The sequence below is a fragment of the Atheta coriaria genome, unplaced genomic scaffold (genome assembly GCF_025399875.1).
Source record: "Atheta coriaria isolate IRGN ID8LTWV9N9 unplaced genomic scaffold, Caltech_Dcor_3.1 hic_scaffold_7_pilon, whole genome shotgun sequence".
In the NCBI taxonomy this organism is placed as follows: domain Eukaryota; kingdom Metazoa; phylum Arthropoda; class Insecta; order Coleoptera; family Staphylinidae; genus Dalotia; species Dalotia coriaria.
Window position 1 is genome coordinate 6,325,066 of NW_027045449.1, and position 15,576 is coordinate 6,340,641.

General features: G+C 37.3%; 4 protein-coding genes and 2 long non-coding RNA genes across 7 annotated transcripts; 4 read left to right on the top strand and 2 right to left on the bottom strand.

Annotated features, from left to right (window-relative positions):
• jub (LIM domain-containing protein jub) lies at positions 1 to 3,023 on the top strand. Of its 2 annotated transcripts, XM_065308895.1 has the most exons (7): positions 1 to 535; positions 628 to 1,398; positions 1,455 to 1,624; positions 1,784 to 1,825; positions 2,034 to 2,096; positions 2,158 to 2,323; positions 2,395 to 3,023. In XM_065308895.1, exons 1-7 carry the CDS (start codon positions 166 to 168, stop codon positions 2,637 to 2,639), a joined length of 1,827 nt encoding a protein of 608 aa, XP_065164967.1. In that variant the 5' UTR covers positions 1 to 165; the 3' UTR covers positions 2,640 to 3,023. The 2 variants fall into 2 exon arrangements, with proteins under 2 accessions (XP_065164967.1, XP_065164968.1); XM_065308896.1 differs by lacking the exon at positions 1,784 to 1,825.
• LOC135796756 (uncharacterized protein C18orf19 homolog A) lies at positions 2,954 to 6,373 on the bottom strand. The gene is made up of 2 exons (XM_065308897.1): positions 5,486 to 6,373; positions 2,954 to 3,599 (listed from the first exon to the last, which is right to left on the bottom strand). Exons 1-2 carry the CDS (start codon positions 5,884 to 5,886, stop codon positions 3,191 to 3,193), a joined length of 810 nt encoding a protein of 269 aa, XP_065164969.1. The 5' UTR covers positions 5,887 to 6,373; the 3' UTR covers positions 2,954 to 3,190.
• LOC135796757 (uncharacterized) lies at positions 6,352 to 7,336 on the top strand. The gene is made up of 2 exons (XR_010549395.1): positions 6,352 to 6,864; positions 6,984 to 7,336. It is a non-coding gene; the product is annotated as an uncharacterized lncRNA (long non-coding RNA).
• A 375-nt stretch (positions 7,337 to 7,711) lies between these two features.
• Positions 7,712 to 9,661, top strand: LOC135795588 (uncharacterized). The gene is made up of 3 exons (XM_065307303.1): positions 7,712 to 8,411; positions 8,474 to 8,589; positions 8,678 to 9,661. The coding sequence occupies exons 1-3, from the start codon at positions 7,895 to 7,897 to the stop codon at positions 9,107 to 9,109; spliced, it is 1,065 nt and encodes a 354-aa protein (XP_065163375.1). The 5' UTR covers positions 7,712 to 7,894; the 3' UTR covers positions 9,110 to 9,661.
• Positions 9,662 to 9,923: 262 nt separating this feature from the next.
• Positions 9,924 to 10,676, bottom strand: LOC135795589 (uncharacterized). The gene is made up of 2 exons (XR_010549092.1): positions 10,229 to 10,676; positions 9,924 to 10,168 (listed from the first exon to the last, which is right to left on the bottom strand). It is a non-coding gene; the product is annotated as an uncharacterized lncRNA (long non-coding RNA).
• A 910-nt stretch (positions 10,677 to 11,586) lies between these two features.
• LOC135795587 (pseudouridine-5'-phosphate glycosidase) lies at positions 11,587 to 15,198 on the top strand. Its single transcript, XM_065307302.1, has 5 exons — positions 11,587 to 11,802; positions 12,010 to 12,369; positions 12,498 to 12,831; positions 12,919 to 13,058; positions 15,013 to 15,198. The coding sequence occupies exons 1-5, from the start codon at positions 11,587 to 11,589 to the stop codon at positions 15,181 to 15,183; spliced, it is 1,221 nt and encodes a 406-aa protein (XP_065163374.1). The 3' UTR covers positions 15,184 to 15,198.
• The last annotated feature ends 378 nt before the right edge of the window (positions 15,199 to 15,576 follow it).

Genomic DNA, 15,576 nt, shown 5'->3' on the forward strand with positions numbered 1-15,576 from the left:
GTTTCAGGGCTGTTGATGGCTTGATTGTGACTTGGGGAGTAGACTTCTCATTAAATCATCTTCATCTCATCTAATCACAATCGGCCCTTATCAATATCACAATGCATACGTTATAATATTACTCAATTCGTGAGTGCATAGTTTAAGTTTCCGACCTCTGCAATCATGGAGCAGCAAGGCGCTGGCGATTACATCGAGAAGCTAAAATTCATGTCGCTGAATCGCGCCCAAGCTCAAGCCGGCCCCCAAGCGCAAGTCCCCGCAGCGGGTTCGTACAGTCGGAATTTAGAACAGGGCACATACGAGAACGCCGATTATAAACTGTACGAGCGAGCCAACATCATCCAAAGCAGCAAATATGCTTCATCTAAGTTGGAGCCAGCCAAGGTGGAGGAGAATGATGTCTATGTGCAGTGTGCTAAGCCACAGGTACCATCCAGTCCCACAAAGAGCCACAGCTCAATTAACAGTGGAGGTAGTGGGCCAGTCTATGAGAATGTTGAATATTATGGGCACAATACTCACAATAACTTTGGTGAGTTAATGTAAAACATTAAATTAAAAGCATGAATTATGAATTAGTTCATTATATGATTCATTCAAACTGTGCTATTTTTATATTTATAGGAGATCATAAATATTTAAACAAAGCACAACCCCAAGTGCCTAGCGGTGTAAAACAGCGTTTTGACAGCGGGCATCACCCTCAACATACACACAACGTCTATGAAAATCTAAATGAATATCCAATGGCCGCCCAAGGTCCACCGCCATACTCAAACTCAATCTACCAGCCGGTGCAGAGTATGCCCGCACAAGCTAACAACATGCCCGGCATGCAGCCAACGTACACCCAGATGCAACCACCGCAAATCGCACAGCCAGTCTACTCAGTTATGCAACCCCCACGTCCAGCTTCGCAAACTTCGGGCCTCGCCGGACCACAATCACCCGCCGGCTACTTTCACAATCGGAGTCCGTCCAAGAGTTCATATAAATCATCACTGGATGAAATCAACTCGTCTGATTATGTTTGCATGACCGGGAATATTTCACAGACATTGAGTACCAATATGCAATTTCAAACGTCAACAGCGAAGAATTACTATCGCGGACCGGATACGGGTATTGCTGGTGCACCGACACGACCACCCAAACCTCAACCTCCTGTAGAGCCACCTCAAGCACAGGTAAAGGAACAGAAAGAGGTTAAAGTTGAGGCGATGCCAGCACCCAAACCGCAATTTAAGCTTAAAATGAGCGGAAAATCATTACTGCCGTATATGGTGACACCGACTAAACCCAGGGGTCCCACTGAAGCCGAGAGGAAAATTGAAGAGATGACCAGGCAGATTGAGGAGGAGATGGAGAAGCATGAAGAGGAGGGTGAATATTTTGGTATGTTTGCGTGATTTAAAAATTAAACTGGATCTAAACATATAATATTCTCTTAGGCATATGTCACACATGCCAGGAGAAGGTAACCGGTGCTGGGCAGGCTTGTCAAGCAATGGGAAACCTCTACCATACAAATTGTTTCATCTGTTGTTCTTGTGGACGCGCCCTGCGTGGTAAAGCCTTTTACAACGTACATGGACGTGTCTACTGCGAAGAAGACTACTTGGTAAGTATTAATCTGTTTAAATGTGTTAAAAAGTTCAGCACAGTCCGTTAAATTTGAAGCTTTTGTAAAACCGCACGTTTTTTTTATGTATTTTTGTTGAAATTTTATTTTTATTCATTTTTTTCTGTTTTGTTATTTGTTCTCGATGTGTTCTCGTAGGAATTGTTTGAAGAAAGCAATCCAGAAACAAGCGAAGAGCAGGTACGTTTCTTTTTCTTATATTTTTGTTTCGTTTGCGTTTTTGACTTGCAAAAGCTTCAATTGTCGTTATATAACTTGCACATGACTAAAATATTTGATTATTTTATTAATTGCTTAAAAAACGCAAGTTATATGATGATTTTTTTTTTAAATAATCGTTACTTTTAAGAGTAATATACATGTTTGTAAGATAATTTTATGTTTTCAGTACTCTGGATTCCAGCAAACGGCTGAAAAATGTGCAATTTGTGGTCATTTAATCATGGAAATGGTAAGATCTCTTATAGAATAAATCCTAAATTGTTTTTACTTGATTTTGTTCAATTTTAAAGATCCTACAAGCGATGGGAAAGTCTTATCATCCGGGATGTTTCCGTTGTTGCATCTGCAACGAATGTCTTGATGGTGTACCGTTCACGGTTGATGTCGATAATAAAATCTACTGTGTTAATGATTATCATCGGATGTTCGCACCAAAGTGCGCCGCCTGTGGAAAAGGTAAACAACCGCAAACTTGAAAAGAAATAAAACGAAAAAACATGTATTAATAAATTTGTTTCTAAAAATAGGTATCACCCCAGTGGAAGGTACAGAGGAAACCGTACGTGTTGTTTCAATGGATAAAGACTTCCACGTCGACTGCTACGTATGTGAAATGTGCGGAATGCAACTCACGGACGAACCCGACAAGCGTTGTTATCCGCTCGACAGTCAATTGTTATGCCGCGGCTGTCATATTACCCGACTTCAGCATACTCCGCGACAAATGGGACAAATGCAACCGGTCGCAGCTAGTTATCAGTACAGCGGCTAGAAAATTACCTCGCTTTCGCATCCGTAGGCAACCAGCAGTTATATGCTTCGATATTCTGTTCACACAAAAGGCAGCCATTATGTATTAACGATGTCATTCCGTAACACTCAAAATTGTTTTCATCTGTGATATATCCGTTATTTTAAGTTTACTTTTGTGAGATTAACACGTTAGAAATTTTACGAAGATAAATAACTCAGCAATCGCACAACGTGCCTGTAACAACTGCCATCTTTGAACAATCGAAACAACAAAAATTGTAACAAATTGCCATTGATTCAATGTGTAGCTACGTGTATCAGTACATTTAGTACTTGTTTTTGTAATTACTTCGATTTTAATTAGAATTTAAGCATATTACATTATTATAGTCGATATAAAATACTCTAAATTTCATTTTTAACAAAAAAAAAAACAACAATGTACAGTGTACCACCATGTTACCTGCATGAATACACACCGCCGCAAACGCCATCCAACAAAAAATAACCTACATTACCATTTCCAAAATGGCGTCGGCAAACTGACGAAATATACTTGTTATATTTCATCTACGGCTTGGGGATGGTATTAGTCGTCTTCTTCTTTGTGTCGTTAATCTTCGTCACAATTTTACGTTCCATGTCGTCGATGAGGTTGTCGGTGCGATCTTTGAGCTGTTCTTTCTTAAGACGCAGCTCTTCGCGTTTGTCCTTCACAGTATCGATCATATACTCGCGTTTGGTATTGTACATTTCCTTGAGTTGTTCGCGTGTGGGTACTGGTTTGATATAGCCGAACTTTTGTAGGTAACTGATCGAAATTGTCGTCCCTCCGAGTGTGACTGTGTAACGGATAGGCGTGGCTATCTTATACATAGCATATGCGATGGCGACATAACCTAGACTCGAGTCTTTCAGAGGACTGATGAGCTTTGCGCTTATGTTGTAACTTTCCATGATGGCAACTACATCAATTCCACTGGAAAGAAAATTTTACTTTTGTCATGTTTACTTGAACATTGTTTATGAATTGTGACATAATAATCAAGTAGAATGCCATTTATGGTTAAAATATTGACCAAATCATACAATAACAAATAGGGACGCCATTTTGTTGCTATAATTTCGATTATATTCGTTATTATTATATCAATTTTGATCTACGGCTTTAACATATAGAGCAAGAGCCAGTGACGGCCAGACTTTCGTCATTTTGGGAAAGATGAAATTTTGTCCATGTGTTTCTCCAACACAGGTAAGAACGATCCCCAATTGTGAAACCTGGATCGTGGTTCCTTTGGCAGTTAACAGCCAACAAAGATGAACAAATGATGACCTCAAAGAAGCGACCAATTCTATCATCCTGCCAGACGCATTGAAAGTGTATAAAAGTTGCAAAAGTTAAATTGTTTAAACATGAAATTTTCAGAAAATAGAAATTTTATTTTAACAACGTTGAATAAAGTTGAACCGGTTTCAGTTTAAAACAGTAACTATATTTATTTTATAATGAGATGGCTCAATTTATGTAAAATCGAAAATGGATATGCCTGATTTGTAGTAGGTAGTTTTATCAAGTATCGTTTAGCGATATCCATTTCAAATTTTATATAAAGATATTTTGAAAGACGTGAAAATTGTAAAAATAAAGTTTACTTATAGGCCGTTCCAGGACAAATCTGCATCTGTATCTACATTTCAGTGTTCAGTTTTGCAGTTCACTACACTACTTTTAGTTTACAACTACAACTATAACCAGTGGCGGATTATGCTTCAGTGAGGCCCTAGGCGCAAAACAGGTTTGGGGCCCCTAAATCCGAAAATTTTCAAAAACGGTTATGTAAACAAAAATAATACCACAATAAAATAAAAGATAGTACAAATTTAAATACAAATTACAAATTTACTTTTTTTGCCTTCTCTTGGGCAAAGATTTCAGTAATTTGGTCGTACATCTTTATTAATTTTTATCATTGTTCTCGATACCGCGACTGAAAGTGCTCAAAAGTGCAATTTTTCAATTTTTGACGTTTTATTTCAATTGCTAATATCTCGTAAACTAAAGGAGATAGAAAAGAACGAATCGCAAAGATATCGACGACAGTGATGATTATTATTAAATATTTGTTCAAATAAAATAACTATTCTCTGAAATTTTCATATTTAAACAATTTAACTTTTGCAACTTTTATACACTTTCAATGCGTCTGGCAGGATGATAGAACCGACCAAACTGTCTGGCGCGAAAGAAAACACAGTTTCATGGCTCTCTGTATAATGTGTATCAAATTCAGCTTTCCTAATATAACGAAAGTAAAAAAGTTAAAAAAATAATATACTTTAGGGGTGTCTGGCTAGGGTTGGAACGATACCAGGTGACTGGCAATGAGCAGCGCATGTTATTATAATGTTACGAACAAAATATGCAAAAATGGAATTTGCTAAAATAACGAAACATAGGTCATCATGTGTACATCTTTGTTGGCTGTTAACTGCCAAAGGAACCACGATCCAGGTTTCATAATTGGGGATCGTTCTTACCTGTGTTGGAGAAACACATGGACAAAATTTCATCTTTCCTAAAATAACGAAAGTCTGGCCGTCACGGGCTCTTAGTCTAATATCCTTCCAATGAATAAAATTATACTTTAAACAAATATTGGAATTAGAATCAACTCTAGAAATATTTTAGTAACAAAATTTAAAAGAAAAATAACGGAATTCTTAATCTTTATCACCAACTTGATAAATATCAGTTCCTATTAATAAAATGTTATCAGATAATGCCAAATTTTAATAAGATAAGCAGAAGACATAAAAATGAATGTTTTAAAATTGTTTTCTATGCCCAATTTGATTCTTTACCTTTTAGCCATGTAGTAAAACGTCCCAAACCATCCTGCTGATGTAATCAAATGCACAGGAACCAAAACATACCAGTAGTCTCGATACATCTGCTTGAATCGCTGAAAGAGTGTCAATTTGGCAACCTCAACATTGCCCTGACTTTTCTCATCATTCACAGCAGATTTTCCTCCACTTTTTGAGCCATCAAAACTCAAAAATCTTATATATTGAGAAGGTATTTTACGCTGTGTAGGTATCAGCGGTACCAGTTTCAACCTTGACTCAATTGGTGAATTTATTATTGGAGTTGAAAAAGTGAAATCTCTTCGAATAATCACCGCTGATATTTGCACGGGCGTCGCAATCTGTGCATTTCGCAGCGCACTCCTCACAGCGGTGCGTGCTAGAAACGTGGCCATTTTGGCCTTTCGTTAAATCAAAATTTATCACTCACTCTGGTTCCGTAACCGGCTTGTTTACTGAACAAAAATTAAAACGTAATTCGCTGGGCGAGTCGAGGTTAGATGCTTCTGCATTGCATCTCGAATGCTGGTCGCTTAGTCAATGCGCGTTCTAATTAAAACCATCCAGATTGTTGTTGCAGCGAGATATCAACAAATATTTATAGAGCTTTTGCGCTGTCCTTCTGCCAATCTGCGCTGCACTCGCGATTTGTGTATTTATAATTCACGCTGGTGTTGTCGTCGCCCGTCGGTGAGGCGTGAGTATGTTTACGTTCTCAGCTGAATATTTGGTTGCCTAACATACGAATACTTTCTCTTCTCGATTGTATAATATTTATTTTATTGAATAAAATTGAATAAGTTTGTCACTGTTAATTATTTTCGCAATCATAAAAATGTATTAAAAGCAGGTAGAATAAAAAGACGTTGGTGATTTGCCGTTTTGGATGACTTGCGGTTTAATTTTGAATGAGACAAAACGTCAGTTTGATTAATTTCTTTTTCTTTTGTCATTCAATTTTGGTATAAATTATAAATTCGAAGTGAAATCTAAATTAAATGTTTTTATCAATTTGCGTAGTTTTGATCATTGCAACATGCCTATGTACTGTTTGCGAAAAAATGTACCTTCTAGTGACGTAAATACTTAAAACCAATGATTCTCTGGGATTTTCTGAGTGCTTTTGGTCGACAAGTTACCAGCATTCCCAAGTCGATTCAAAATCGAAAAACAGAGAATCCATACGTCAAATATTTACGAACAAATAACTTAAATATGACCTATGGGCAGCAATTCAACAGCAGACGAATGAAAATATTACGACATATCAGAGATTTAAAGCAATTTGCGAAAAATTATTGGTTTATTGTGATTCCACTGCATGGCGTGCTCACTGTTGCTTATGTGAGCTTATTTTATCTTACATCAAGAAAGTATGTATTAATATTGTTTTAAAAACATGTTTTGTACACTCATTTAACTCAAAAATTCTTATTTGTGGACAATATTAAATTTTATAGCGACACAATTTTATCTTTTTTATTATTTCCAGAACGCTGAATGCATTAAAATGGCTCAACATAGATATGCACCAATCTGAAGACGTCCAAAAAGCCCAGCTAAAATACATACCAAAAGTATCCAAGAAAACATTGGAAGAAATCGCAATAACTTTAATTCTACTGAAACTATCTGCTCCAATCCGCATTACATCAACGATAATTGGTTCGAAATACTTGGTCAATTTTCTAAAACGTCAGCAGTTAATTAAGTGTGTAATGCTGCGCGAAATCAATAACATCAACAAAACAAGTAAAGAATAAAAGTTGCGCATGCTGTAAATGTTTCAGTAGTTAAACTTTTAAACGTAACGACTAAACAATAAATAAATTTGTAAAACACGCATGTTACGAATGTCAATATTTGTGTATGTTTGGTTGCGCATGACGTCAAACGTTTAGTTATCGCACCTTTACGCCTAAATTACACATCACAAGAAAAAAACTTGTGTAATAAAAAATTGTATCAAAACAAGTTATGTTATATTAATACACATTGCACTGATATAACTGGTATGCCACTAATTACGCGCATAACAATCAAACTGATAAGATTTGATTTGGTAATAATCGTTAAACAATGTTATTATTGATTATTTTTAGCCTTCGCTGCGCATTTGTACGGTTTGTTTATTTTCAAGCGGCGCCATCTTGTGCCCACCTGTTCGATTCACACAAACCCCACCAATTAAATGCCCGTGTGACTCAGGTGTGCACAATGCGCACACAGGTAAACCCAACAGAATGCCACCTCACCTGTGCGTCGGAGCACGGAGCACACACACGAACACAGGCGTAGACAATAACTGTGACAGCCAGTAACAAGTAGCAAGTGAAACAAGTGCCATCACAAACAAAATGGTGTAGTTTAAACCGTTGAACAAAACAATAACGCGTCAATAAAATGTCCGAACCGAATCTGAATGGTGGTGCCATTGTTGCACCATCAGCGCATAATAATACATCCATTGAACATACTGAATCTACACATCCTACGCACCCTCTGGAAGTTGTCTCCGATGTGGAGGTCAAACTTCCAGTGAAAACCGAAAGCGTGCACGTGACAGCAATGCCCAACCCACCAACCCCAGTCATCTCGGTCCCGGATCGTCCCGAAAGACCTTTGAAACTTAACGCGGCCGCTGGTGGAGGTAATACGGTTGCACCAACTGTTCAACCCTCGCCGAGTAAAGCCTGGGTGCATTTTGATGATGAAAATACTGGTAAGACTCCGGGAGATCGTAATTCCGCTGCCGTTATTGCCACAGAAAGTGTGCAAGTCAATCTGGAGAGGAGTTTCAGTGAAAATTTAACGCCCGCACCTACAATCAACGCCAATTCGGTGGTGGTTGATCCTAAAAATTTAAGGAATATTGAGTTGCCTATCACAAACCCACCAGAGACAATCAGACAAGGTTTTGGTGAGTATTTTTAAGGTTATGTAGGAAAGAGTGCAGAATTGAGGTTATTTTTGTGTTTTTAGCAAATGGCGATATTATAGTGACGCTTTTACCAGTAAATTCTGGTTTGCCATGGATTACTCCAGCAAAATTTCGTCCCGAGTTGGTCCCTGAAGAGTTAATGGCGCAAGGACTGACGGTAAGATCTAAAAATATTAAATTTGAATTAATTTCTAGAAAAATCTTTAAAAAAACATAAAATTTCAATGATTTTTGATGTTTTTCAGCTAACCGTAGAGGAATACGTACAAATAATGGAACTTCTCGTAAATGATTACCGTTTCACCCTGTATAATGTCTGCTACAAGCGTGTGCTAGTTGTGTGGATCACCCTAGCATTTATTTTATTGCTTTCGCTACTTTTTAGCGGCCTAACCGGATTAGTTCTCTTTGGAGTTGGGATTTTTTGGCTCATTATTAACGCGACCGCCATTTTCTTATCGATGTATGTCAAATTCAAACTACAACGCAATTTGGAGCGTTGTTTGGCGAACGTGAACAAACATTTAATGCGTCATAAGATAATTGTGGCGCTGGACGACCGAGGCAAGATATCTTGCCATAAAATTACACTTTGTTTCATTTATCTGGATCCTGCGCAATGCATAAACAATAACACATACGAACAACATACAAGACAACACCACAATGCTTTATAACTGACTTTTTGATTTTGCTATCAAATAACTTTTGCTTTTGCTTATAACTCATTTTAACTCACATTTTTACTAATATTTTCTCTTTTTAATGAAACAGACGGTAATTAATTTTTGGATGATGGAAACTCAATCTACAAATGATTATGAAGACATCCAGCGGCCATTTTATTATCTACATGTTAATAACTCTTGTTTCTTGTTAACTATTTTGAATTTTGCATCAACTTTAATGCTTTGTTGTAATCACGTTGTAATTCACTATTATTTGTGACTAACACTCTCATTAACAAAGATTATTGCAATTAGAATGCTCAGCAGTTTAAATTTTAAGCAATTAGTCTCTTCTTTAGAAGATTTATATTAATTATATGTACATAACAGAGTTAGTTTTGATAGATTAACTGTTATTACTGTTAAACGAGAATTATTTTATTGTAAGTTTAACTTGAGAGAGACAGAGAGTTTAATTCGATTCCGTCCACGAGTTGCCTTTGTACAGAAGATATTATCAAATAAAGAAATATTTTGTAATATATTGATAGAAATATTAAACATTCTTGCATTTTTCATTCTTTGCCATCTTTTTACAGCAATTTCGGGGGTTTTACTAACTTTTACACGCACAAGGTGACAGTATTAACATGAAATAAGATTTCAACAATTAAAATTGACTTGACTTTTTTAGCAATGCCATGCGGATTTTGTGTGTATATGAACGATCGAAACGTGCGGCCAGCTTCGGAATACCCAGTCCCATAATTCCAAATGCAATTAATTTCAAATTATTATATATAAATAAAAACCAATTCACAACTTATTCTTAGTAACTACATATTTAAATATATATTTGCAGAATTTAAATACACTATGGATATAACTGATCTTATTAAAATGCATATTATGTTTCGTTCTAGCCTTATTGATAGTATATAGTTAGTTAAAAACAAATTAAAATACCACAAAAATTGACTTAATGAATTCCTGGCATTGTTTTACATCTGTGCAAATTTGGGATGAGGTTGCATTTGGTCCGTTTTGATATACATTCATAGAGTGTACCTATATGTGATAAAACTTTTGCTGATAGATCAGTGAGATTGCATTAATACTAGTTCTCACCTGAGTTCCCAGAGCATATTAAATGTTTCTCACTAACCAACTATCCTTGGCATTTCAGATCAACTGATTGCAATGTTATTGAAAATCAAATAGTTCTTTAAACAAGAGTCCTAATAAATCACTTTATTAACTTATTAATTACATCAACTCTTATTACAGTTGATAGCAATTAGGTAAAATATGTCCAAACATTTAAAAATTGTATCACAATACACAACCAATAAGAAATCCCAAACTTTTAGTTTTCATTAAATTAGGTAACATGAAATATATGAGGTTATTACAGAATTTCGGCAGAATGCTGGACTCGCAAACTATTAACTTATGATTTTACCTAATTATTTTAATAATTTTGGTATAAACTTAATATGTGTGCTCAATTGCTGCAATTTACAAACTATTCTGCATGTTTAAAACTGTTCACAATAAATAAAACTTCAAAATTAACTAGTATTCATTTTATCATCTAGTAAATTTGAAATTTCCTGCAGGTGCTTCAGCAAATCCTCCTTAAGCTGCTTTAACTCATTATGCTTTATGTGCAACTCTTCTGAAACATGTTGAAGCACTTCTTTATCTTTCAAGAAATCCTCAACTTTAAGCAGCTTTGAGTCAACTGGAGGAATTTTACTATCAATACACTGATAGAGCATCTTCCTGTTTTCTTCACAATTTGCAATTGACTCAATATCATCCATAAAATCTTCTGGTTTTAAGGAAAACTCAACTGCTTTGGGCAGTTTGTTATTTGTTTTTGAAAACATTGTTGTTAAGCCAGTGATAAGTCAAACAGATTCTATAGGTTTACTTCTGGTGGAAGCACTAAAATATATATAAGTTTATAGAATAATTGTTGTTCACAAAAGATTTAATATTCCCACTGCTCAGCAGAAACTATAATGTTACCATTTCAGTGCTGATTTTAAGATGTTGTGTTGGAAAAGTATTCACGGTTAGGAATGTCTAACATAGGCAACTCAAATTATACGTGGAACTCTATGACATGGTCGTTTTGTCACCAATTCAAAATTTACATTTACAAAAAGGTTAAAAATATCTTGTGAAAACCCTAATTCATAAGTTTTTGATAATAAAAACTCATAATCACCATATTATACCCTACTTTCCTGCACTGATGTAATGAAATGCAATGATGATCATTATTTCTCATTGTTTATGTTCATAAAAGTCTCAATTTCATAATCTAATCAACCTAGAACCGATGCCCACTCGAAACACTCATTCGTCGCGTAGCTAGTGCACCGTATGAAGTTTTACATCCTCTGCCTGTTTGTGCTTGTTTTTTCATCGTTTAGCCTAGGCGCACTCCCGCAAAGTTTAATTATTTTGAGTGCAGCATGTTGCGCGTCGTGCGCCACGGGAGCAAAATCGGGCGCGCGTTCTCCAGCCGCTACCGAAACGATTCACGCATCGTATTCGGCGAGTCGGTGCGACATGCCTTGGAGCACAACCTTCCTGTTGTGGCCTTGGAATCCACGATTATCACGCATGGCATGCCGTTTCCGCATAACGTCGAATGCGCTGTCGAGTGTGAACGCAAAGTTTTACAAGCAGTAAGTAAAATATTTCGGTAAAAACTCACCAACATAAATCAAAATTGATGCTAAACTCTAAAACATTCATTTACATACATGGCTTTAATTCGTTAAATTGGTAGTTGCTGCCGATAATTGAAAACCTAAAATACTTTGAGTGTATATTGGGTTGCCTACGACAAATATACATTTACACAAAAATAAAATTCAAATTTGCATATACAGGGTGCTACACCAGCAACTATAGCAATTTTGAATGGCCGAATCACTATCGGATTGAACAACAACGAATTGGAGCACATTGGTAAATTAAAATCAGACGTGATTAAAACATCGCGGAGGGATTTTGCCCATGTGGTTGGAAATAAATTAAATGGCGGAACAACAGTCTCTGGCACTTTGGTGGCGGCCCAAATGGCCGGTATCCGGGTATTTGCCACGGGTGGAATTGGCGGAGTGCATCGTAACGGCGAGAACACCCTTGACATTTCGGCGGATTTACAAGAAATGGGACGTACCCCTATCGCAGTGGTTTCAAGTGGGGTGAAATCTATATTAGACATTCCTAGGACACTGGAGTATTTGGTAAGGACCATTAAAATAATCATAAACCATTAATCAGGATGCCATGTGGTCTTGAATTTGAGTTTTATGGATATGAAAATATTATATTGTCAGTTTTAATAACAATATTCTTTTCATATAATTAAAAGGAAACTCAAGGCGTATACGTTGCAACTTTTGGCGAGACCAACAATTTCCCAGCGTTCTACACACGAGAATCGGGCCACAAGTCGCCTTATCACGTTTCCTGCGCCCGGGAAGCAGCCGTGGTCATCAAGGCAAACGGCGACCTGGGACTCCAATCGGGCATGCTGTTCGCTGTGCCCGTCCCAGAAGAATTCGCGATGGACGCCGAGGTGATGGAGCACGTCGTCAACGAGGCACTTGCGCTCGCTGAAAAACGCGGGGTTCATGGCAAGGAAATAACGCCGTTTCTCTTGAGTCACGTCGCGAAGGCAACTGAGGGCAAATCGCTTCAAACAAGTATCCTTTAATTAACAACCTAAGAGACTACACAAGAAAGCTAACTAAAATATAAAATAAGTAGGAATATCCTTAAGTTAACTTTAGATATGAGTTTAGTGCAGAAGAATGCGCATGTTGCAGGATGTATTGCAATGGAGCTGTGGTGTCTTGAACAGGACAATGGAAATGGTTCTACAGGAGCGTATGATGATCAGACTAAAGCACAGGAATGTCGCTCACCAATTGTGAGTATTCCCATTATGTAACATGGTTGCATGACAATATTAAGATATTTTTTATATTTGTTTACATTATTACCGGAAAAGCTCATGTGTTGTTTGAGTATTCACAATTAATAAATAATATTATTTTGTTTAAAGTACTATATGAATTATAATAACTGGGGACAATTATTCTCAGTTGTTTATGAGGATAATTCTTAAATTTTTTGCTCATGTGTAATGTTGGCTGCCTTTCTCTTCGGTATTTCATGTATTTACTATAAATAATTATTTTTTAGTGTAAATGTTTATACACTCAGCAATAATTGATATGATTGTATGATTTGGTGTTGATTTTCTCTACATCCGGGCTATTGTTACGATTTCTACGGAATTTTGTTGAATTTTCGTGATTTTTGTGATTTTTCGAATGAGAAGCAACAAAAGACGATAAGCAACATGTCCATGCGATGATTAATCACCGATTCTGCTTGGCGGGATCGTCTCCGGTTACGAATTGCCCGACTGCACGAGCGCCCGAGCAAAATAACGGATATATCAAATGGCAGCGTTCCAAAATGCTCCGAAACGGGCATTTCTTCTCGCCAGAAGATAAAATGATTGAAGGATCAAGGACAACCTGCCATAAAATCAAAAAGTAATTATCATGACCTTACAGTCCTTCAAATATTTAAATGTAAACGAATTTAAATTATAACCGCATAAATTCACCGTTGAAATGAATTGTACCCAATTTGAGATTGAGGATGACGAATGACGAATGTTAAGGAGGCTGGAGAGTGTGGGTGATGTGCAAAACGAGGAAATCGATTAGGACGTGAAAGACGTCGCAGCCGTCTCGCCGCCACCCGCTGCGGCTGAATATGCTATGGAACAGGCGGTGGTTTCACAACATTAGCGTAATACACCCCCAGCTCCACTAGGAGCAGGCAAAGATCCCGCCGTAGGTCAGGACTTCATTGCGTTTTTGCTCCTCCATCGTCTTCGCTCCCGGCCGTTTTACATTTTATAGAGTCCGAATCGCATAATTTATAAAAGCGAAATTTATGCGTTTCCATAGAAAACCTTCTCTAAAACGTACCCGAGTTTTCAGTTTTCGGCATTTTCCTTAGTTTTCGCGTCGGACGTTTATAGTTATGCATCTGGCGTCCAGCAGTGACTTAAAACACTGGGGAGCTTGACTCGTTGGATGTGTGAGGATATTTTAGCGCAGGACCTTCCGAGAGATGATGTACGAGCTGGGTTATTACGCTGGCAAACGGGACGCGATTTTGTGCGAAGCAGTGTACGAAACCCGGCTGAATGTTATGAACCCAGGCACACCAACACGCCGAGAAGAAGACGTGCCTGCTGCGCTGGAGACGGAGTTCGAGCGTGGCATTTACGATATAATATAGTCAAGCTTAATTATGTGCCCGTTTTATGCGTTATCATGTCGCACAGATGCGACACGGCTGTCGCGAAATTCGCAGTCGCAAATAAAACAAAACAAAACGGTGTAAAAGTACGGTTATGTACCCAAAAACGTTGCAGAAACAAGTTGAGATCTATTTTTGTAGAGCGTGCAAATTTATGAAGACATTATCACGAAGACGCGTCGAAAATGGCGGAGAGGTGCGCTCACCGTCCAATAAATTTTCATCAAGCTCCCAGCTCTCGCATCGCTTCCAACTTGCATCCATAGTGAACTGAAAATGTAGACGCGGACGAGAGGCTAGAGAGCATGTCTTGGAATTTTATGAAGCTGGAAATTTAAATAAATTGATGGAAAGTTATGAATGAGATTGCAAAATGTGAGAAATTATGAACGAAAATAATTAAAGCTATAAAAATGTCATCATATCTTATTTCACAAGTTTATATTCAAGAATATTAAGAGTTTAAACTTTTTGTGAAGTGATTTTAAATAGAAATGTAATTAGAATCGTACATTACTACTAGTGACATATTGTTGCAGGTTGTCATCGGTGGATCGGTGCTGGATCGATGCGTGACCGTGCTGGACGATGAGATTACGGTGAGTGCGAAATTAATTACCGAATACATTTACAACACACCCCAAATTGTTACAATGCTAAACCGGACGAACAAAAAACCTAATTTTTTCAATTTATTTGGTGGTAAATGACACGCAAAACTTTTCTACTACTAACAAAATAATTAATTGTTTTTTTTCTTGTGGTAACACCCTGTATATTTCAAGAGCTGTTTTATCGCGATCGTGATACCGCTCGTTGGTTTGCATCTGATACTGGTAGATATATATCACCGAATGAAAAATGAATTACGTTAAAATTTACCGCGTTTGCGTTCGAATCGATTCGATAGCCAGCGCGCCGATATTATTCGGGGGATGTTATCGTGCGCCGAGGATGGGGATGTACGCTGTGGAGGCAATAATTTCGGATGCGCGTTTAACAATTTAGCTAACGAGTTTGATGTAATAACAGTTTATCGATCATCGTCGCAGCGCGGCACAGCTTATCGGATTATTATTTAATTAAGCAAGACTATAAAGACT

Bases quoted from the DNA above. Each gene is read 5' to 3' on its own strand.
- jub (XM_065308895.1), top strand. From the start codon at position 166: ATGGAGCAGCAAGGCGCTGGCGATTACATCGAGAAGCTAAAATTCATG. The intron at 536-627 runs GTGAGTTAATGT...TTATATTTATAG, and splicing joins CAATACTCACAATAACTTTG to GAGATCATAAATATTTAAAC. The intron at 1,625-1,783 runs GTAAGTATTAAT...GTGTTCTCGTAG, and splicing joins ACTGCGAAGAAGACTACTTG to GAATTGTTTGAAGAAAGCAA.
- LOC135796756 (XM_065308897.1), bottom strand. From the start codon at position 5,886: ATGGCCACGTTTCTAGCACGCACCGCTGTGAGGAGTGCGCTGCGAAAT. The intron at 3,600-5,485 runs GTAAAGAATCAA...TTTTCTTTCCAG, and splicing joins TTTTACTACATGGCTAAAAG to TGGAATTGATGTAGTTGCCA.
- LOC135795588 (XM_065307303.1), top strand. From the start codon at position 7,895: ATGTCCGAACCGAATCTGAATGGTGGTGCCATTGTTGCACCATCAGCG. The intron at 8,412-8,473 runs GTGAGTATTTTT...TTGTGTTTTTAG, and splicing joins GACAATCAGACAAGGTTTTG to CAAATGGCGATATTATAGTG. The intron at 8,590-8,677 runs GTAAGATCTAAA...GATGTTTTTCAG, and splicing joins TAATGGCGCAAGGACTGACG to CTAACCGTAGAGGAATACGT.
- LOC135795587 (XM_065307302.1), top strand. From the start codon at position 11,587: ATGTTGCGCGTCGTGCGCCACGGGAGCAAAATCGGGCGCGCGTTCTCC. The intron at 12,370-12,497 runs GTAAGGACCATT...TATAATTAAAAG, and splicing joins CTAGGACACTGGAGTATTTG to GAAACTCAAGGCGTATACGT. The intron at 12,832-12,918 runs GTATCCTTTAAT...AGTTAACTTTAG, and splicing joins GGGCAAATCGCTTCAAACAA to ATATGAGTTTAGTGCAGAAG.